Consider the following 24,616-nt stretch of genomic DNA (forward strand, 5'->3'; position numbering starts at 1 on the left):
GTCAGTCAGAAAGAGAAAAACAAATATCGTATATTAATGCATATATGTGGAACATAGAAAAATGGTACAGATGAATCTATTTCTGCAAGGCAGAAATAGAGATGCAGACATAGAGAATGGACGTGTGGACACAGAGGGGGAAGGGGAAGGTGGGATGAATTGGGAGATGAGGTTTGACATAAATACACTACCATGTGTAAAATAGATAGCTAGTGGGGACCTGCAGTATAGCACAGGAAGCTCAGTTCGGTGCTCTGTGATGATCTAGATGGGTGGGATGGGGGGGAGGGGGGAAGGGAAGTCCAAGAGTGAGCGGATATATGTATACATATAGCTGATTCACTTTGTTTTACAGCAGAAACTAACACAACATTGTAAAGCAATTATACTCCAATTAAAGAAAAAAAAAAAGTCTGTCAAAACACTAGTTGACCACTAACTTAATGGAGACTTCAGTGACCACACATGACAAAAAATACAGTCTTTAGCAAATAAAGTCACTAAACAACTACACCCTGTTTCAAAGAGCAATAAGAAATTATAGAAAAGGGGAGTATCTTCCAGTTACACATTATAATACTCAACATATCCAGCTTTCAATAAAAAATTATGAGGCAAGCACAGAAATAAGAGAGTATGGCCAATTCACAAGAAAAGCAGAAATTCACAGAAACCATCCTTCAGGAAGACATTGGATTTACTAGACAAAGACTCTATACCCACTGTCTTACATATGGTCAAAGCTTATATGTGGTCAAAGACCTAAAAGAAACCAAAAGGAAAAAGACAGAATAGTATTTCAACAAATAGGGAATATTAATAAAGATAGAGAATTTATAAATAAGAACCAAATAGAAATCCTGGAGTTGAAAAGTATGCTAACTGGAATTTTAAAAGTTTACTAGAGATGTTCAACAGCAGATTTGAGCATCCAGAAGAATAAGAAAACTTAAAGATAGTTGAACTGAAGTATCCAGTCTTAGGAACAGAAAGAAAAAAAATGAAGAAAATTCAATGTAATTCTATGTTACTTCAATAATTGGGGAATGAGGGACATTACATGAAGGGAAACATTGATAGGAACTACAGCTGACTTCTCATAATATTGGGTTGGCCAAAAAGTGCCTTCGGTTTTTAAATAAAAATAAAAGACACATTTCACACTTTCACCAAGAACTTTATTGAACAACATATTCACCCTTTTGTTCCACTACCTTCTGCCATTTTTCAGGCAACTTCATAATTCCATCTTCCCAAAATGTTTTATCTTTTTGAGCAAAGAACTGTTCCAGGTACCTTTTACAGTCTTCCAGGGAATTGAAATTTTTTTCCATTAAGAGAATTTTGTGAAGACCTAAATAAATGGAAATATGAAGGTGCAACATCTGGTGAATATGGCAGATGAATCAGAACTTCCCAGCCAAGCTGTAACAGTTTCTGCCTGGTCATCAAAGAAACATGCGGTCTTGCATTATCCTGATGGAAGACCATGGTGTTTTCTGTTGACTAATTCTGGACACTTTTCATCAAGTGCTGCTTTCAGTTGGTCTAACTGGAGCAGTACTTGCTGGAATTAATCGTTTAGTTTTCTGGAAGGAGCTCATAATAGAGGACTCCCTTCTAATCCTACCATATATACAACATCACCTTCTTTGGATGAAGACTAGCCTTTGGTGTGGTTGGTAGTGGTTCATTTTGCTTGCCCCATGATGTCTTCTGTTCCACATTATTGTACATATCCACTCTTCATCGCCCATCACAATTTGTTTTAAACATGGAACACTTTCATTACGGTTAAGTAGAGAATTGCAGGCAGAAATATGGTCAAGAAGGGGTTTTTTGTTTAACTTATGTGGAACCCAAACATCAAAGCAATTCACATAACCAAGCTGGTGCAAATGATTGTCAACACTTTATTTGGTTACTTTGAGTATGTTGGGTATCTCCCGTGTGGTATAACGTTGATTCTTCTCAATTAATGTCTCGATTTGATCGCTATCAACTTCAACTGGTCTACCTGACCATGGAGCATCATCCAGTGAGAAATCTCCAGCATGAAATTTTGCAGACCATTTTTGGCATGTTTCATCAGTCACAGCACCTTCTCCATACACCGCACTGGCATTTCAGTTGTGTTTTAACCTTTCTTGAAATAATAAAGGATAATATGCCAAAAATGTTGTTTTTTTCTTCCATCTTCAATATTAAAATGGCTACACAAAAATTCACCAATTTTGATAAGTCGTTTTTAAAATGCAGGCTGATATAACAGCTGCACATACAAGCTAACAAAATTGTTTTGAATGAAGTTAACGACAACTAAGTGCTACTAGAGCCATCTTATGGAAAAAAACAAACAAAACTTTTGGCCAGCCCAATACAAAGAGGAAAGCTAGAAGACAATGAAATCACATTTTTAAAGAGCTGAAAGGAAAAAAACACCTATAAAGGTTTTCTACCGACAATATTCTTTAAAAATGAAGATGAAATAAACAAGAAAAAAGTGGAAAAATTAGACTCTACCACATCTTCACTACAATAAATGCTAAAAGAAATGGCTAAGGGCTAAAGGAAAATTCTAACAGGAAATCTCAAGTACAACAAGAATAAGTGAAGAATAACAGTAAGGATAAATGAGCCATTAGATATAAAGAACAATGTTTTGTTTTGTTTTTGGAAAAATACTTTGTAACGAAGTAAATTAGAGTTGACCCTTGAATAATGTGGGGGTTAGGGGAACTGACCCTTCTTGCAGTCGAAAATCCACATGTAACTTAACAGTAGGTTCTCCATATCTGTAATCCCACACTCACAGATTCAATTAACCACGGATCATGTATATCCTTAAAGTTCTTAGCTCTTTAAGTAAAAACAACACTAGAAGATGTACAGTGGAACCTTGAACAACATGGGTTTGAACTGTGCAGGTCCACTTATACATGAATTTTTTTTCACTACATACATAACTACAGTACTGTATGATCCACAGCTGGTTGAGTCCACAGACATGGAGGGCTGACTGTGAAGTTATATACAGATTTGTGACTGCACAGAAGGTTGGTGCTCCTAACCCCAGTGTTGTTCAAGGGTCAGCTGCAGATTAAGGCACAGGTAGAAGTAAAATATATTACAATGAGGATAAACAGGGTGAAGTGGAAGAATTTGCAAATATTTCTCCATAAAATTTTTAAACAGATTTGGAAGTAAGAGAGTACACTGTGATCACAGACTGTAATAAGTTCAATATGCATACTTGAATCTCTAAAGTAAGCAATAAACACACCACACACATGCACAGGCGTAATTAAAACACTGTTATGGGACATGAAAAGGAATAATGGAACTATTTGCTTCAAAAACAACTACAAAGAGAAGGAAAGGATGAACAGAGAAAAAAGAGTAAATGCAATTCAAACATCAAGAATTGAAGAGTTAAATAAATATCAAAAATAATATTAAAAGGACAGTTTATAAAGGGTACATGGAAACTTTTGAGGGCTGATATGACGAAAGTTATCAAATTGTACATATCAGATACGTGCAGTTAATGTATACAAATAAAGCTGTTAAAAATATAAGACTAACAACTTCAATTAGATTTTCAGGTTAGATAAAAAGAGACATCTATATGATGTACATAAAATATATCACTTTAAGTAGAAAAGAACAAACAGGTTGAAAATAAAAGGATGGAAAACTTCATTAGTTTAACCTTAGGCATAAAAAGGATAGTATGGCTCTACTAATATCAGACAAAGTAAACTGTAACTCTATTTTCAGAGATAAAAGGAAATATTTATAATGATAAGAGTAAGTTGATCAGTAAGACATAAAACTAAATGTGTATGCTACTAATTAAAAACAAGACAAAGCAAAGCAAACAGAAGGTAAAACTCAATAGACTTAAAAATGATTTGCAATCGACCTAACTAATTTGATACCTGGCTTAATATGTTAAGAGACTTCATGAGAACTTCTCTTTGAGCTCTACTAAAGATAGGTTTTGGGAGAGATCTTGGTGTTCATGTTTATGAACAGGCTCATGGGAAGTTGCTGGTGGGAGGACTCCCTGAGTTCTGCTGCTTGTCTCTGCTTCATAATATTTGATATTCATGAAAGCTGATGCTTGTTTCTGTGTTTACATCTGTCTCTGAGCCCCCCTCAAAATGTCTGTACATTAATAAACATTTGTTCTACACAAACAAATAAACAAAAAAAACCAGAGACTAGGTGATTTCTGGGATACCATAAAGACTACAAAAATACACATTATGGGGATCTCAGAAGGAGAGAAGAGAGAAAATGGCAGAAAGAATATGTGAAGAAATGATGGCAGAAAACTTCCCAAATCTGATTAATGACATGAATCTGCACATCAAGAAGCTCAAAGAATTCAAGTAAAAAAACTCAAAAGAAATTACCATTCTGAGATGCATTATAATCAAATTGTGAAAACCAAAGACAAAAGGGAATATTGAAAGCAGCAAGAGAGAAGCAACTCGTCACTTAGAAAGAATCCTCAATAAGTTTAAAAGTTGATTCTTCATCAGACAGCATAAAGGCCTGGAGGGACTGGGAGGAAATTTTTAGAATGCTGAAAGAAAAAAGCTTGTCAACGAATTCTATAAATGCAAAACTAACCTTCAAAAATGAAGAAAATAAGCGATTCCCAAAAGTTAAGGGAGCTTATCACTAGTAGACCTTCCTAGAAGAAATGCTAAAACAAGTCAACCAGATTGAAATGACAGGACACTAGACAGTAACTTGAAATCACAGAAAAAATAACACCAGTAAAACTAACTTGGTAAATTAAAAAGCCAGTATTACTATATTTTCAATTTGTAACTTTGTTTCCTGTATGACTTAAAAAACAAATGCATACAACGATTATAATCTAATATATAATAATATAATATAAAGGGCACACAATGTATAAAGACATAATCTGTGTCAACAAAAATATAACGATGGGGAGGCACAGCTGTATAGGAGCAGAGCTTTTGTAGGCTACTGTGATAAATTTAGGTTGTTAACTGTAACCATTAGAGTAACCACTAAGAAAGTAATTTAAAAATACACAGAAAAGGGGGAAGAAGTCAAGATGGCATTGTGGGAAGACACAGAGTTAGCGTCTTCCCACAACTAGGGTGCCTGCCAGTCGCTGGTGGGGGACTCTGACCCCCAAGGACATGGGAGGAACCCCAGAGTGAACTGGTAGGACGTAGGGGGACCAAGGGGAGAGAAGAAGTAGAGGCCAGACAAGATCAGCCCTCCTGAGGCCGGGGAGATAGGAGAGGCAGGCCGGTTCCCCCACCTCCAAAGCCCCATACAGGCAATGTGGGTCCTGGGGGCATAGGAAGGAGGCTGGGGAGATTAGGAGAGGCAGGTGGGAGGGGCACCCTGGGAGGAGTGGGTGAGGGGAGGAGGGCGATTGCCCTGCCCACTGGGGCCCCGGGAGCCTGCTGAGCTCCCAGGCCAATCCCCTGCCCTCAAAGCCCCCTCCAGGTTGCCTGGGTCCTTGGGGGTATAGGAAGGAGGCCAAGGGGAGGAAAGGAAAAGAAGGCAGGAGGTGCCCTTTGGGAGGAGCGGGAGAAGAGGGAGGGCAATTGGCCAGCCCACTCAGGTTTGGGGAGCCTGCGGAACTCCCAGGCCAATCACCTGCCCTCCAGGGCCCCTCCAGGCTATGTGGGTCCTTGGGGGCATAGGAGGGAGGATGGGGGAATCAGGAGAGGCAAGCGGGAGGGGCCCTCCCAGACTCCAGACTGGAGGAGCAGGAGAGGAGAGGGCGTTTGTCCTGCCCACTCGAGCAGGAAGCCTGTTGGGCTCCCCGGTGAGGTGCCCTGACCTCTGAGGCCAGGGGTGGGGGACATACCTGGGCCCCTTCTGTTCCTTGAACCTAAGCTCCACCCCCCACAGCCCCCAGGGCCTTTTCTAGCCCTTTGGGTCCTGAGCATTGGCCCCACCCACTGCCCAAACCTCACCCTTGCCTAGGTCCCACTCTCCACAGCCAAGGCCTCCCACATCCCCCACCCCTTTTTTTATTTCTTTTCCCTCCTCCTCTTTTTTATGATTGTGGTACTGATGTACCTTCTGGGTGTTGATTCATCTATATTTTTATTTTTACATTCTTTCTAATAACATATCTGTTAGTTTCATAGTCTAATTTTATTTTTTACTTTGTTACTTTTTTTTTTTTTTGCCACCCCACACAGCTTGCAGGATCTTGATTTGCGAGCCCAGGGTCGAGTGGAAGCTCCTGCAGTGGGAGCTCTGAGTCCAAACCACTGGACAAACAGAGAACCTCAGACACCAGGGCATATTCATCAGTGAGGTCTCACAGAGATCCTCATCTCAACACCAAGACCCAGCTCTACCCAATAGCCTACTCCAGCGTTGGAAGCCTCAGGCCAAATAACCAGTAAGACAGGAACACAATCCCACTAATAATAATAATAAAAAAATGAGATGCCAAAAAAATATGTCACAAATGAAGGAGTAAGGTAAAAACCTACAAGACCAAATAAATTAAGAGAAAATAAGCAACTTACCCGAAAAAGAATTCAGAGTAATGATAGTAAAGATGATCCAGAATCTTAGAAATAGAATGGAGGCATGGATTGAGAAACTACAAGAAATGTTTAACAAAGATCTAGAAGAACTAAACAACAAACACACAGAGATGACTAACACAATAACTGAAATGAAAAATACATTAGAAGGAATCAGTAACAGAATAACGGAGGCAGAAGAATAAGTGAGATGGAAGACAAAACAGTTGAAATAACTACCAAGGAGCAGAATAAAGAAAAAGAAATGAAAAGACTTGAGGACAGTATCAGAGACCTCTGGGACAACATTAAATGCACCAACATTCGAATTATAGGGGTCCCAGAAGAAGAAAAGAAAAAGAAAGGGTCTGAGAAAATATTTGAAGAGATTATAGTGGGAAACTTCCCTAACATGGGAAAGGAAATAGTCACCCAAGTCCAGGAAGCACAGAGAGTCCCATACAAGATAAACCCTAGGAAAAACACACCAAGACACATATTAATCAAACTAACAAAAATTAAATTCAAAGAAAAAATATTAAAAGCAGTAAGGGAAGAAAAACAAATAACATATACAAGGAATCCCCAAAAGGTTATCAGCTTATTTTTCAGTGGAAACTCTGCAGGCCAGAAGGGACGGGCATGATACACTTAGTGATGAAAGAGAAAAAACCTACAACCAAGATTACTCTACCCAGCAAGGATCTCATTCAGATTTGATGGAAAAGTCAAAAGCTTTTGAGAGAAAAAAAAAGCTAAGAGAATTCAGCACCAGCAAACCAGCTTTACAACAAATGCTAAAGAAACTTCTCTAGGTGGGAAACACAAAAGAAAAAGACTCACAGAAACAAACCCAAAACAATTAAGAAAACAGTAATAGGAACACACATATCGATAATAATCTTGAATGTAAATGGATTAAATGCCCCAACCAAAAGACACAGACTGGGTGAATGGATACAAAAACAAGACCCATATATATGTTGTCTAAGAGACCCACTTCAGACCTAGGGATTCATACAGACTAAAAGTGAAGGGATGGAAAAAGATATTCCATACAAATGGAAATCAAAAGCAAGCTGGAGTAGCAATACTCATATTAGATAAAATAGACTTTAAGATAAAGACTGTTACAAGAGAAAAGGAGGGACACTACATAAAGATCAAAGGATAAATCCAAGAAGAAGATATAACAATTATAAATGTTTATGCACCCAACATAGGAGCACCTCAATACATAAGGCAAATGCTAACAACCATGAAAGGAGAAATCGACAGTAACACAATAACAGCAGGGTACTTTAACACCCCACTTACACCAATGGACAGATCATCCAAACAGAAAATAAATAAGGAAACACAAGCTTTAAATGACACAATAGACCAGGTGGATCTAATTGATATTTATAGAACATTCCACCCAAAAGTGGCAGAATACACTTTCTTCTTCAGTGAACATGGAACATTTTCCAGGACAGATCACATCCTGGGTCACAAATCAAGCCTCGCAAAATTTAAGAAAATTGAAATCATATCAAGCATCTTTTCTGACCACAGCGCTATGAGATTGGAAATCAATTACAGGAAAAAAAACCTGAAAAAAACACAAATATATGGAGGCTAAACAGTGCGCTACTAAATAACCAAGAGATCACCGAAGAAATCAAAGAATAAATTTAAAAATGCATAGAAACAAATGACAGTGAAAACATGATGACCCAAAACTTATGGGACACAGCAAAAGCAGTTAGTTCTAAGAGGGAAGTTTATATAGCAATTCGATCTCACCTCAGTAAACAAGAAAAATCTCAAACAATCTAACCCTACACTTAAAACAAATAGAGAAAGAAGAACAAAGAAAACCCAAAGTCAGTAGAAGGAAAGAAATAATAAAGATCAGAGCAGAAATAAATGAAATAGAAACGAATAAAACAATAGCAAAAATCAATAAAACTAAAAGCTGGTTCTTTGAGAAGATAAACAAATTGATAAACCCTTAGCCAGACTCATGAAGAAAAAGAGAGAGGACACAAACCAATAAAATTAGAAATGAAAAAGGAGAAATCACAACTGATACCACAGAAATACAAAGGATTATAAGAGACTACTACAAACAACTATATGCCAATAAAATGGACAACCACGAAGAAATGGACAAATTCTTAGGAAGGTACAATTTTCCATGACTGAACCAGGAAGAATTAGAAAATATAAACAGACCTATCACAAGTAATGAAATTGAAACCGTAATTAAAAATCTTCCAGCAAACAACAGTCCAGGACCAGATGGCTTCACAGGTGAATTCTATCAAACATTTAGAGAACAGCTAACACTGATCCTTCTCAAACTCTTCCAAAATATTGCAGAGGAAGGAACACGCCCAAATTCATTCTACAAAGCCACCATCACCCTGATACTAAAACCAGAAAAAGACATCACAAAAAAATAAAATTATAGACCAATATCACTGATGATCATAATACTAGCAAACAGAAATCCTTAACACTAAGACAACTTGACTATGCTGATTCTTTTTTTTTTTTTTTTTAATAAAAATGTTAACTGGAATTCCCACCACATACTCCTATCCAGTGGAAAGAAAATTCCAGACCTGCAGAAGCCTGGATGGGAGTAATTTGATGATAAGTACTCTTGATAAAAAGTTAAGTACAGGTTTCTATACATCCCAACTCTTTTATTTGCAAGTGAAAGTAACAATGTTGACCACATATATTTTTTACTGCCACTTAAAAAAAAAAAAAAAAAGAATCCAACAGCACATTAAAAGGATCATATACCATGATCAAGTGGGATTTATCCCAGGGATGCAAGGATTCTTCAATATATGCAAATCAATCAATGTTATACACCACATTAACAAATTAAGGAATAAAAAACATATGATCATCTCAATGGATGCACAAAAAGCTTTTGACAAAATTCAACACTCATTTATGATAAAAGTTCTCCAGAAAATGGGCATTGGGGGAATGTACCTCAACAAAATAAAGGTCATATATGACAAACCCACAGCAAGCATCATTCTCAATGGTGAAAAACTGAAAGCATTTCCACTAGGATCAGGAACAAGACAAGGATGTCCACTCTCACCACTCTTATTCAGCATAGTTTTGGAAGTCCTAGCCACAGCAATCAGAGAAGAAAAAGAAATAAAAGGAACACAAATTGGAAAAGAAGAAGTAAAACTGTCACCATTTGCCGATGACATGATACTATACATAGAAGATCCTAAAGATGCCACCAGAAAACTATTAGAACTAATCAATGAATTTGGTAAGGTTGCAGAACACAAAATTAATGCACAGAAATCTCTGGCATTCCTATACACCAACAATGAAAAATCAGAAAGAGAAATTAAAGAAACACTTCCATTTACCACTGAAACAAAATGAATGAAATACCTAGGAATAAACCTGCCTAGGGAGGAGAAAGACTTGTACTCAGAAAACTATAAAACACTGATGAAAGAAATCAAAGATGACGCAAACAGATGGAGAAATATATCATGTTCTTGGACTGGAAAAATCAATACTGTGAAAATGACTATACTGCCCAAAGCAATCTACAGATTCAATACAATCCCTAGCAAACTACCAAGGGCATTCTTCACAGAATTAGAACAAAAAATCTTACAATTCGTATGGAAACACAAAAGACCCTGAATAGCCAAAGCAATCTTGAGAAAGAAAAACGGAGCTGGAGGAATTAGGCTCCCTGACTTCAAACTATAGCACAAAGCTATAGTAACCAAGGCACTATGGTACTGGCACAAAAACAGAAATATAGATCAATGGTAGAATAGAATAGAATGCCCAGAGATAAACCCACGTACATATGGGCACCTAATTTATGACAAAGGAGGCAAGAACATACAATGGAAAAAAGACAGCCTCTTCAATAAGTGGTGCTGGGAAAACTGGACAGCTACATGTAAAAGAATGAAAATAGAGCACTCCCTAACACCATACGCAAAAATAAACTCAAAGTGGATTAAAGACTTAAATGTAAGACCAGACACTATAAAACTTTTAGAGGAAAACATGGGAAAAAACACTCTGACATAAACCACAGCAAGATCTTTTTTGACCCACCTTCTAGAGAAAAAGAAATAAAAACAAAAATAAACAAATGGGACTTAAAAGCTTTTGCAAAGCAAAGGAAACCATAAATAAGACAAAAAGACAACCTTCAGAATGGGAGAAATATTTGCAAATGAAACAACAGACAAAGGATTAATCTCCAAAATATACAAACAGCTAATGGAGCTCAATATCAAAAAAACAAACAATCCAATTAAAAAATGGACAGAAGAGCTAAATACATATTTCACCAAGGAAGACATACAGATAGCCAAGAGGCACATGAAAAGATGCTCAACACCACTGATTATTAGAGAAATGAAAATCAAAACTACAATGAGGTGTCACCAACCACCAGTCAGAATGGCCATTATCAAAAAAGCCAGAAGCGGGCTTCCCTGGTGGCACAGTGGTTGAGAGTCTGCCTGCCGATGTAGGGGACATGGGTCCGTGCCCTGGTCTGGGAAGATCCCACATGCCGCGGAGCGGCTAGGCCTGTGAGCCATGGCCACTGAGCCTGCGTGTCCAGAGCCTGTGATCCACAATGGGAGAGGCCACAACAGTGAGAGGCCCGTGTACCACAAAAAAAACAAAACAAAACAAAACAAACAAAAAGCTAGAAGCAATAAATGCTGGAAAGGGTGTGGTGAAAAGAGAACCCTTCTGCACTGTTGGTAGGAATGTAAATTGATACAGCCACTATGGAGAACAGTACGGAGGTTCCTTAAGAAACTAAAAATAAAAGTACCATATGAAACAGCAACCCCACTACTGGACATATACCCTGAGAAAACCATAATTCAAAAAGAGACATGTACCACAATGTTCACTGCAGCATTATTTACAACAGCCAAGACATGGAACCAACCTAAATGTCTCTCAACAGATGAATGGATAAAGAAGATCGGGCACATATATATAATGGAGTATTACTCAGCCATAAAAAGAAACAAAATTGAGTTATATGTAGTGAGGTGGATGGACCTAGAGTCTGTCATACAGAGTGAAATAAGTCAGAAAGAGAAAAACAAATAACATATGCTAATGCATATCTATGGAATCTAAAAAGAAAAAAAAATGGTACTGATGAATCTAGTTGCAGGGCAAGAATAAAGAGGTAGACATAGAAAATGGACTTGATGACATAGGGTGGGAGGGCAAAGCTGGGATGAAGTGAGAGTAGCATCAACATATATACACTACCGGATGTAAAATAGTTGGCTGGTGGGAAGCAGCAGCATAGCACAGGGAGATCGACTCAGTGGTTTGCAATGACCTAGACAGGTGGAATAGGGAGGATGGGAGGGAGGCTCAAGAGGGAGGGGATATGGGGACACATGTATGCATGTGGCTGATTCACTTTGTTGTGCAAAAGAAACTAACACGGTATTGTGAAGCAATTATACTCCAATAAAGATTTGAAACACACACACACACACACACACACACACACACACACAGAAAAGGAAACAAGGAGAGAATAAAAAAGGTAAACTAGAAAAAGTCAATCAAACACAAAAGAAAGCAAAAGAATTCAGGAAAATAAAGATTAAGACTTACAGAAAACAATTAGCAAAACGGCCGATGTAAGCTTCTTTGTTCTATAATAATGAATTTGGCTGGTTTATTTCCCTGGTTCTTAAGAGGGAGCTTTTAAACCCTTGCAATTTCCCTAGTAATAGCAGCATCTTTCTTATTCATGGTGGACTCCTCAGACCACATGTGGGTTTATGCTAACAAAGTGACTCTCGGTAGGCCCATACACAGTTCCAGAATGGGCGCTGGCTATACCATAAAGACCAACTACATAGTTAGAGGGCTCATGCTTTGAGCCACATATCAACCTGACCTTTGGTCTTTCAGAAAAAGGTTGGGGGCTGGAGATTGACTTCAATCAAAGTGGCCAATGATTCAATCACTCCTATGTAATAAAGCCACAAAAAAAATTCTGAATACTCACAGCTAAAGTAAGACTCTTGGCTGGGGACACAAATTGATGTTCTCAGAGGGTGCTGCATGCTGAAAGCAAGGAAACTTTAGGTACCCTGCCAGATCTCTCCCTAAGTGTCTCTTCTTTGGTCCTAATCTGTAGCCTTTGTAAGAAAACTGTAACTGTAAATACAGAGCTTTCCTGAGTTCTGTGAGTTGTTCTATGGAATTACTGAGCATGAGGTGGTAGTAGGAACCCCTGAGTTTGCAGCCAGTTGGTCAGAAGTGTGAGTGTTTGGGGAAACTCCAACCTGGCAGCTTGTGTCTGAAACGAGGACAGTCTTGTGGGGGACTGTGCCATGAACCTATGAAATTTGACCTAACTCTGGGGAGTCAGCATCAGAATTGCATTACACTTTATCAGTAATTATCTTAAACACATATGGATTAAACGGCTCAAATTAAAGGCAGAGAATGGCAGAATGGATTAAAATACATAAATAAACCCAAACTATGATCCAATTATATGCTGTCCAAAAGAGACTCATTTTAGATCCAAAGACACAATCAACTGAATGAGAATGAATAGAAAAAGATATTCATGTAAACAGTAACCAAAAGAGAGCTGGAGTGGGTACTCTAACGTCAGACAAAATACTTTAAATCCAAAATTGTTACAGGAGAAAAAGGATATTATATTTTGATAAAATAGTCAATACATTTAGAAGATATAAAAATTATAAACATATATGCACTTAACAGAGCCTGAAAATATATGAAGCTAAAATTTACATAGCTGAAAGGAGAAATAGGAAAGTCTACAAAAATAGTTGGAAACTTCGCTACCTCACTGTCAATAATGGACCTAGTAGGATGGCAATAATAAAAAAAAAAAGGGGGGGAAATAACAAGTGTTGTTGAGGATGTGGAGAAATTGGAACCCCTGTCAATGTGAAATGATGCAGCCCCCATGGACAACAGTTTGATGGTCCCTCAAAAACATAAACATAAAATTATCATATGACCTAGTAATTATACATCTAGGTATATTCCCTAAATAACTGAAAACAGGTGTTCAAACAAAAACCTGCACACAAATATTCATAGAAACACTATTCACAGTAGTCAAAAGGTAGAAACAACCCAAATGTCCATCAAACAGATAAATAAAACCAGATATATACCTGTAAAACAGAATATTACTTAGCCATAAAAAGGAATGAAATATTCATACATGTTACAAGAAGAAAGAACCTTGAACAGTACAGAAAGTGAAAGAAGTCAGACACAGAAAGCCACAAATTATATAACTCCATTTATAGGAAACATCTATAATAGACAAATCTATAGAAACAGAAAGCCAATAGTGATTGCTAGGGGTTGAAGGGAAAGGAGGAATCGGGAATGACTACTTAATGGGTACTGAGTTTCCTTCTGGGGTGATGAAAATACCCTGGAACTAGAAACTGGTTATAGTTATACAACAGCTTGGATATACTAAATGCCTATGAGTTGTGTATTTTAAAATGGTTAAAATAATAAATTTTGTTATGTGTATCTTACCACAATATTTAAAAATTCTGTAAACACATTTTTATTCATTTATTAAACCAGAACCAGATGTAGATTAAAAATGCACGAAAAATAAAAAAAAAATCAGGATGATATATGCTACGTACCTGTTAGTGCTGCTGGTTTGGATAGGGTACTGTATTGGTTTTGTGTAGATATCATACTTTGACGTGGACTTAGTGTTGGTGATGCAACAAGTGAAAGCTCCTCAATAATAATACTGCTTTTGGGATGATTTTTGGGAAGTTCATTTAATCTTTGCTCTAATGAGTACTTCAAAAGGTCCAACTTCTGACTTGATTCATTAAATCTTGCTTGAGCCTTAAACAGGGAAAAGACAATGGTGTCATTTAAATAGTTATATTCTTTGACTAACATATTTATTAAGTTAAAATTTTTATTTAAAATTACTTCTGAAAGTGCTTTTCTGTCTGTTACTTTTCCTGAGCCAAGTAATTTCATTACATTCTTTGCACCTTCTGCTACTGCAAACTCTATCCTAAAATGATGCCTTAATTCTTCCATCCGAAGTTCAAGAGGACTTATGACAGGTTTGGCTAGAGGGGGACAAAAAAAAAAAAACAAACTTAATTGAACCATTTGTTTGACTTTCTAATACGTAGGGATTAAAACTCAAGAAAAAGAAATAAGTTCTTACAACATTAAAAGTTAGTTCTTAAAAGTCAATAAACACTGAAGTAATACTTAATAGACACAATGTTAAAATACAGTCTTTCATCTTAGCCATCAAAACTCAAAGATAAAAACTCAAAGATAAAAACTCAAGATAAAAACTCAAGAATGCCTCCTCCTCCTTAATTTTGAACCACCACTTCTTTCCTTAAAATTTATTTACCACTATACATGCCCATAATAATAAGAATGACAATTTATCTCTGTTCCATCACCATTATCAAAAGCCAATTCATTGGTCTGGACTGCCTGAAGAATCTGCATTCGTATCACTTCTATTTTTGTCTTGCTGTCTTGGAGCAGCTGTTGAGCTGTGCCATGGAGTTTCCGATCCTATTAAGAATAAGTTTGAAAAGGTAAGCAGCTACAGAGACAAATAAACCATTTTTATAACTTCTAAGTAAGATCAAATGACATCAGCAAGTGAAAAACAAGGGTCAAAAGAATACTGTGAGCACTATAATATATATACTTGGGGTAGATACATTTATTTTGAAAGGCATCAAACTGATAGGGTGAAAAATAAGAAAAACAACTCCATTAGTTAAAAGTTAGGGAGTAAGTTATAGTGAATAAACTTCTATCATGTCTAAAGACTTCAAGAAAGGTCCTGATATAAGTGAAATAATGTTACTGTCCTACCTCCCAGTTTAGTTCCAGTAATACTGAATCACAAAAAACTTACCATTTAATGACCCAACCCAAAGATGTCCATGTGGCAATCCCCAGAACCTTGTGAATGTTACTTTACATGTGAAAGGGAAATTAAGATAGCAGATGGAACTGAGGTTGTTAATCACCCAACCTCAAAATACAGAGGTTATCCTGGATTATCCAGATGGACCCAATGTAATCATAAGGGTCCTTAAATGTAGAAGAGGAAGGCAGAAGAGGAGGTCACATGAGAAGAACCGGAGCCACTGTTTCTGGCTTCAAAGACAGAGGAAGAGGGCCACGAGCTAAGGAATATGGGCAGCCTCTAGAAGATGGAAAGGGTAAGGAAACAAATTTTCTCCTATGTCCTCCAGAATGTGAAATCCATTTTGGACTTCTCAATTATGAAACTGTAATGTAATAAATTTGTGTTGTTTTAAGCCACTAAATTTTTGATAATTTGATACAGCAACCACAGAAAACTAACAGAATTTTTTTCAAACGTTTCATGAGAAAAGTAACAGAAGTTAATGCCATCTCCTACTTAGTTATATTAGTTGTCAAAGTCTAGTAGGCTTCAATCCACAAAAAAGAAATGATAAAACTAAGCATCAAGTTAGGAAGCACTTATTCACAAGAAAGACCAATATTTGCATATTATTTAAGCATCTCTACTTTTATCACTGAGGCAGTCAGTATTAATCTGGAAATAAAATAGCATACAATCAACCTATATTCTCCAGAAGACTCAAAACTACTAGCTAAGAGACAAGCATCAGATGTGCAGCATCATATCAATAAATCAAACACACACAGTACATCATGACACTGAATTAAGGGGAGGATGGAGATACTTGTGATGGGAGAGACAATATATACGAGGAAAAAATAGTGAGCTGAAATATATCACATTAAACACCAATACAACACATTAAAAAAGTGAGCTGATATATATCACATTAAACACCAATATAACTAGTTAAACATGTTGTATACAGTGGAGGAAAAAGCAATTAGCAAACTTATGAATTTTTCTTTCATTTCTCTCCTGTTCCCATGGTCACTCATTTAGGAGAGAGTTTCTGGTCAGATTTTGTTCTTTATTAAATAAAATATTTGGATTTCACATTGAGTTGGGCTTAAATAGTTTACTAAGTCCCTTAAATATTCATTTACAACATGAAGCACACACACACACTATACTTTTTTAAAATTATGCTTTACCATTAAGAACATTAGCTTGAATCTGGTGTTTGTCTATGACTCATTAGATATACTTTTATGAATATACCTATTAACCTTCCAAATTTAAAATAAAAATACTTTTTAATTCCTCTTGTTATCCAGTATCAGGAACATCAAACTGAAGATATGAAATAACTTTTCTATTTCTCTGAGACCAGATTAGAGTAAGAGAAAAAGTTAGTATTTCAAATTTAATGGGACAAATTTAATGGGACAAATAGGTTTCTTGAAGAAACTATGTAAGCAGGGATACCATTCTCTAAAATACAGAGCTTCTGTAAGCATTAGATAAAACTAAAATTATATTACCTAGCATATGATTGGCATTAAAATGTTCTCTTTTAGAGGAATAAAAATAATGATTAATTATAGGATCTCAATGAAGTTCTAATGTAAAAGTATAAATATTTATATATGCTTTTCAATTAAGCTACTCCTTTTATTATTTTATCACTATGCGAAAAGACAGTAGTTCTGTCATTTACTTCTTTAGAAATGCCCTTCTTTAGAAATGCCCTTCTTAACTATTTCAATTCAACGTGCAAGGAAAAGCATTTGTATTTCATTTTAAAAAGTAAATGATTTTTCCCACACATATTTCTGGAAGATGTACATAGATGTCAAAGTATGATAAAGGTTTTTAAAACTGACATTGGATATTACCTATCACAGGCAATTTACAGTTACTACATGTCAGTCTTATGCTTTCCAGCATTCAATGAATTTTTATTGTCAGTTTTATGTTTTCAGGCATTCAATGGATTTTTGTGTTGCGCACCTAATATGTTGAAGAGGAAAGCTAGATCCAAAGCATATGAACTGGTTTATATATTAGAGAAATACTGGCTTTTATGCTAAAACTATGAGAAGATTTTTACATATATAGGTTGAACCATATGAACATGCCAATATCTGATTCTAAACTAAAAAAACAGCAATTTCATATGGTTCAAACTAACAGACTAGATAAAGTCGTTAACTATTAGTAATTAGCATACTACATTCTACAAGTAATTATATTTCAAATGTACAATATCTTACAATTATAAATAAAAATCAAGTACATTTTATATTTTCAAATTATACTTTTTTACTTTATAAAAAATAACTTTTTGTTTTAAAAGTCATAGTGTGATATTATAAATAATAAACTACACTATACACACAGCTTTCAGAAATAAATAAACCAATTATCTTTATTTTTCCATTACATATTTATGGCTTACTTTGCGTGAATTAAATGTTGCCACATCCAGTAAAAATACAAAGATTAATCAGTTAGAATGCTACCCTATAAAACTTATAGTTTGAAGAGATACAGATATTATTATATGTAACAGAATGTTAAAAGTAGTCACAGAAAAATTCACAGGAAGATGGGATCAGTTTTAGTGGACGGAATCCAGAAAAATTTTGTGAGCTTTTAATATAGGTTAAGACTGGAATATGTCAATTTTGGAAGATCTGAGAAAGGGAGGCCTAGATAGATGGTCCAGTACTTTCAAATGAGGAAAAAGAAAAGACTTGGAAGCATTTAAAAAAAGAAAAAAAAAAGTGATAGAGGCTAGAAAGAACCCCAGATATTAATAAATAGCTTAGTTTGTCATATGAATATATGAACAGGAAACATTTCTTCAGCATGTCTTATCAACTCCTCAGAGATTATTCTGAAAACCAGTGGTACTACTTAGCCATGAAATTTACATTCTAATGTTGAAAATAGATGATAAAGAAATTGATTGTTATTTCAGGTAGTGGTAATGCAGTGAAAGGGATAAGGAAAGACATGGGTTGCTATTTTACATAGGATAGTAATGAAGAGCTTGCTGAAGTGGCAGCATCTGAGTAGAGATTGTAATGAAGTGAGAGAGAAAGCCATGAAAGTACTTGGGAGAAGAGCTATCTAGGCAGAGACAGTAAATGCAAAGGCCCTGAGGTAAAAGTGTCCTTGGTATGTCCAAAAGATAGCAAAGTAGTCAATATGGCTAGAGGGTAATGAGAGAGAATGAAAGAGTTTTGGAAGATAAGATTGGAAGGTAGCCAGGGGTAAATCATGTATGAACTTGCAGAATCACAGTAAGGACTCTGGATTTTGTTCTAAAATAGCTAGAAAGCCACTGGAGGGTTTTGAACAAGCGTGTGAAAATATCTGACTTAACTTTTGAAAAGACAACTTTGGCTATAAAATGTTCAGGGGTAATAATTTTATCATACAGAATCCAATAACCAGAGTTCTGAAGAGGACTATCTACTGCCAAGCTGAGTTAATCATACCTATCACTAAATTTGCTCCCCATTATGAATTACCTATCATTGTGAAGGGTACCACCATTCATCAGTCTGTTCACATAACCAATCTAAGAACCATCTTCAATTCTTCCTTCTTCCTCATATCCAGACACCACACATTTATTCTACCAAAACTGCTTGACTCTCTCTTCTTTGCTTTCATTGCTGTTACAAAAGGCATTAAGCATGTTTAACCTGGACTACCACAGAAGCCTCCTTAAACTTGCTGCCTGTAGACTTGACCCTCTCTAATTAATTCTTCAAGTCTGAGGAAGATGGATGTGAACTTTCTAAACTGTAAATCTGATCGTGTATTTTCTTTGCTAAAAGTCTTTCAGCAACTCCCTACACCTTCTAAGATAGAATCTCAACTGCTTAATTTTGTACAAAGTACTTTATAATCTGGTTTGTCTTTCATTATGCTACACCTCTCACTATACTTCATGTGCTTAAAGCTCTTCTGGTGGGGAACAGAAAAAGTCCTGTTGGATTCATCTGAAGGACTTTTCCCAAATAAAAGGTGTCTTTCTGCAGATTCAGATGTTACCCCAGTAGGGCATGGCCTTTCATTGAAAATAACTGCTAGAGTTGATGACTGTTACCATTAGAAGTGCATCCTACCTTCCCTCAGGTATGTCAGATAAGAAATTGCCATACGAAAGCACATCCTTAGAGCAAGCCACTCTATCCCACAGTTCCTTACCCTGTATATACTGGGCTTACCCACATCACTATCCCTAGAAAGTAATTCCTTCTTAAACTCTAAATCATCCTTCAAGTCTTATACTAAGACTTTAATTATTTCTTCTGATAGTTAAGTGATTCTTCTCCACTGTGCTTCTAAGTAACTTGAACATACCACTATTATATATTGTAGTTATTTATACATGAGATCTGCTTTTTAGGTAGTGTGTCTCTTGAAAGCAGGATATTATCTGTTGAGTACCTACTACGTATAAGACACTACTTTTATAATATTCATACTCCAGAGCCCAACATAATAGTTATCAAACTGTTAACTACGTAATGACTAAATTAATATTCTATATAACTTCAATGTACAACTTTCCCTATTCTCATAAAGATATACTTTGATCCTATGAGAAGTTTAAAGATGAGAAATGAAACAGTTACCACCAAATCTCGACAAGAATAACTGGCAGGCCTACCTCAGAGACTATAGCAGCTGTTAATATGCTCTGGACCTCCACTTGACCCCTTCTCAAATTAATGGATCTCCTAATTAAAAATAAAAGGCTACTGGAACTTATCTATTTGTTTTAGCAGGCTTACTATTAGCCCTGTTTATTTTGGACTTGTGGTTATTGTAAGTTATCTATTTCCCTTTTAATACATCCATAAACCTGTTAAATTTGGGAAGTGGGGGTGTTGGTTGCAGACCACTTTGAGAATACAGTGAAACCTATGGCCCTCTTATTCATCCATTTATCAATATACACACTCACTTTTCCTATAACTTCAAAGGATTCATGAACCTCTCAATCTAATCCAGCAACCGTAGGTTAAAAAACCTTACTCCAGAGGTGTTTTAATTTTAAAACACTCAGCATAATATGGTGCATTCACAGTTCCAAGAACACAGTATTTGCCTTAAAAAAAGAAAAAAAGCCCAAAATAACATCTGATAAAAATGAAAAAAAAAAAACCCCAAACTAAAGGTCAATATTAAAAACAATAGAAAAACCAACTCTACCATCCCATAATAAATGTTCAAAGTTATTGAAGTCCCATAATAAATGTTCAAAGTTAGTGAAGTAGTATACTATCAAGTATCGGATCATGTAAGTAATACATCAAGTAGGAATAAATACATTTCTCTAAAAATAATTTAGAAATTATTTTGAATATGGCATACAATTGAACTAATTTTCATAAATAAGGTTAAAAAAATCTTATACATATACACATTTCTCTCTTTTCAGCATCTTCACAAATTTCATCTGAATGGGTACATAGGGTACTTGTCTCCAAGCAAAGATTCCTACTGTCCCCTCCACTCCCCCCAATTTCAAATTCTTCCTAAACTTAAAAAACAAAAAGAAATACCTAAAACTTTTATTCTGAAATTACTTAAGATCTATTAAAATATGGAAGAAACTGATTTGCAGAGGCAAAAATCTTTAAGATAAATGAGTTGAAAGTAGAATGGTGGATTTTATAATAAATCAACCTTTCTAAGACGTTTTGCAAATTATAAAACTATAGAACCTTAGATTGGAAAGGACCTTCATGTTAATCCGGTTCAGTTGTTCCTATCATTTTCTCTTCCACATTATATCTCAGAAAAAGGACACATTCCTATTAGTAACAAGTGTTCCCCGTAACACTGGTTTTTAATTAGGAGTTACATGCCCATACCAGATTCCCTGAGAATCCAAAGATCTAGTCCAAACAATCATTAATGACAGAACGTCTTCTCTTTTCATTTGTCCTTTCTTAAAGATCTGTATGTAGTGATGGAAAACTCATTATAGCCAAAACGTTTTTAAATAAATTTTTTGTTTTAGAATTATTTTAGATTTACAGAAAGTTGTAGTTTTCTGTGGAGAGTAGAGAGTTCCTGTGTACCCTTTACTCACAATTTTACTTAAAAATTTTTTATTGATTGATTTTGGTAGAAATAATTTTTAAAATAATATTTTAGAAATCTTTTGTTTCCAATTTGTTGTATTGTCAATACACAGATTTGGAGGCTAAAATGATCTCAGAAATCCTAATACAGCGTTTAAACTGCAAAATCATGAAAAGCAGAAAAACGCAAAAAATGTGGTACTAAATAGGCGATGAAAAGGATACTTGTTTACAGCATAAGAGCTTAAACAAGAAGAGTATCATCTTGTTCAACATAAGCTGTGAACGTTCACATCAGATAACTCAAATTTTTTACCCCTCTGTGCATTGCCCACAAATGACTGTGAAAGTACCACAAGTACTGATGTTGGGTTTCAAATAAATTTTATCAGGTAGGTTAATTCACACATGTGGAATCGGTGAATAACAAGGGTTGACTGTATACACACTTACATTTATTTACTGTACTTACCTTTGAAGATCCATTTGAATACATCTGTATCATATTCTCTGCACCTTGCTTTACTTTAAGTTCTATATCCAATTGTTTTTGTAAGGCCATCAGTCTATTATTGCTGGTGGAACAACGAGGGTCACTACTGGGAGTATCTGGAGTCCTTGGGCAATCTGTAAGTTAAATAGTATATTAAAAATTATTTACTAGGACCAATTGCTGCTTAAAATTGGAAGTTAATATTTTCAAAGAATTACAAGGTTTGAGATGAGCTTGAAGTCACTTAAATGGAATCTCCTTATGCTTACAGAAAATACAAGAATTCAAGTCAAGAAAATATTCAAGTAGAGTTGTAGAACTATCTGCCAGGGATACTGCAGAAGTGACTACATTGAGTCTGAAGCTGAGTTAGATCATTGTCCAAAGTTTTTCTAACACAATTTCTTTAAAATTAAATCAAATCAATTTGACTAGCATATTTAAGAATTAAACTAAATTCCCTACTTATTACCTGATTGATTAGAGAACAAAGCATACTCAAAATTATACAAATTATACTAAAATAATTATCTATAAATAGGACTAAGGGTACTTCAAATATAATGCTAGCATTAATGAAAATAATCTAAGTGTATGCATAAAAGTCTTCACATTTTGCTTTCTACTATGATGGTAGGGGGTATAGTCCACTGCTTTTCATAAAGCATACCATGGTGCTTCTATTTTGAAACAAAAACAAAAACTTCAAAATAGAACACTATTCTCAGTAACTCATTAGTGTTGAAACACATCTAATAATTCTACCACATAACTAAATTTCTTCATATTGAAGTTATTTTGTGTTTTATCCACACCAGGTCTCTAGATTAAAAAAATAAATAAATAAATAAAGCTACAAGACTAGGGTAATAGACCTGGTTTAGTTATAAATAGCTTGGTAATCACCAGAAAACTGCTTAAACTGCAAGTCATTTAACCTTTGTGCTTCAGGGTTCCCTTCTCTCTCTAATAAAAGATGGTGTGACTAACCAATTTTAATAAATATGTTTCATATTTGGTTTTATACTTCTTTAAAAAAAGTCACTAGTTCAAAAACATTTGAACATAATTTGTTAATTAACTTACAAAAATACAGATGCTATGTTAGATACTGATATAAAATAATATTTTATCATTTACATACTACTTTACAAGGTCTAAGTCCTGATCTAAGGGCTTTATTGACTCATTAATCCTCATAACAACCCTGAAACAAGTATTACACCTATATTACTGAAAAGAAAACTAGAGCACAGGGAAGTTAAGAAACTTGCCCAAAGTCATACAGGTAGTAAGTCAGTTCTGTTCCAAAGTCTAGCTTAATAACTGCTGTGCTATGCTGCCTCTTTACCATTTAAAAGCCTTGTAAACAGCTATACTAAACACTGTGTGTATGTGTGTATACTTACATATATAACAGTATAATTATACACACACACAAATGTGTATGTATGCATATTAATCCTTAAAATAACATTTTGAGACAGATATTATCCACACTTTACATATCAGGAAGTTACAGTTATTAACTAGGATTCAAATTCAAGAAAGGTTTCTATTGGGACTTCCCTGGTGGCACAGTGGTTAAGAATCCGCCTGCCAATGCAGGGGACACGGGTTCGAGCCCTGCTCCGGGAAGATACCACATGCCACGGAGCAGCTAAGCCCGTGTGCCACAACTGCTGAACTTGTGCTCTAGAGCCCACAAGCCACAACTACTGAAGCCCGTGTGCCTAGAGCCTGTGTGGGCAAGAGAAGCCCACAACAAAGAGTGGCCCCCGCTTGCCACAGCTAGAGAAAGCCCGCGCACGGCGACAGAGACCCAACGCAGCCATAAATAAATAAATAAATTTAAAAAAAAAAAAAAAAAGAAAGGTTTCTATTGCTACTGAATTCCCAAATTACAAATGAGCTGCTCCAAAAGTTGATTTTTATAAGTTGACATATGCTTAAAGAAAACTACTATAAAAGGTAGACAAGCTTTCAGATCAGGCACACAAAAGAACTACTTAACATATTGCTATCGTCGGAATGTTTGTGTACCCCCAAAATTCATACATTGAAGCTCTTACGTGAGGATACTTGGAGGTGAGGCCTTTGGGAGGTAATTAGGTCATAAGGGCAGTCTCCCTGTTATGTAAGGATATGGTGAGAAGACACTGTCTACACACCAGGAAGAGGGCCATCACCATAACTCTGACCATGTTGGCACCTTAATCTCAGAGTTCTCAGCCTCCAGAACTATGAGAAATAAATTTCTGTTGTTTAAGCCATCTGTCTATGGTATTTTGTTAAAGCAGCCTAAACTAAGACATAAATAAATACACACACACTCTCTCTCTCTCTCTCTTTCTCTCTCTACTGGCTGTGCCTAAGTCTGAATCTCAGTTTTGGCACTGAGATTTAGTACAAACCATGTGATATGGGATAAATTACTTAACAGCTCTGTGCCTCATTTTTCTCATCTGTTAAATAGTGAAAATAACATCTACCTCACAGG

At 35.7% G+C, this 24,616-nt stretch overlaps 1 protein-coding gene across 2 annotated transcripts in view; it reads right to left on the reverse strand.

Annotated features, from left to right (window-relative positions):
• PKN2 (protein kinase N2) overlaps positions 1–24,616 on the reverse strand; it is a 128,537-nt gene that overhangs the window by 49,759 nt on the left and 54,162 nt on the right. For both annotated transcript variants that reach the window (XM_082649125.1, XM_082649124.1), the window contains 4 exons: positions 22,096–22,250; positions 15,059–15,176; positions 14,562–14,707; positions 14,258–14,471 (listed from right to left, as the gene is read on the reverse strand). In XM_082649125.1, coding sequence (XP_082505251.1) covers positions 14,258–14,471; positions 14,562–14,707; positions 15,059–15,176; positions 22,096–22,185 — 568 coding nt within the window. In that variant the 5' untranslated portion in view covers positions 22,186–22,250. The remainder of the gene's footprint in view (positions 1–14,257; positions 14,472–14,561; positions 14,708–15,058; positions 15,177–22,095; positions 22,251–24,616) is intronic.

This window comes from Grampus griseus (genome assembly GCF_964374135.1).
Source record: "Grampus griseus genome assembly, chromosome: 1".
In the NCBI taxonomy this organism is placed as follows: domain Eukaryota; kingdom Metazoa; phylum Chordata; class Mammalia; order Artiodactyla; family Delphinidae; genus Grampus; species Grampus griseus.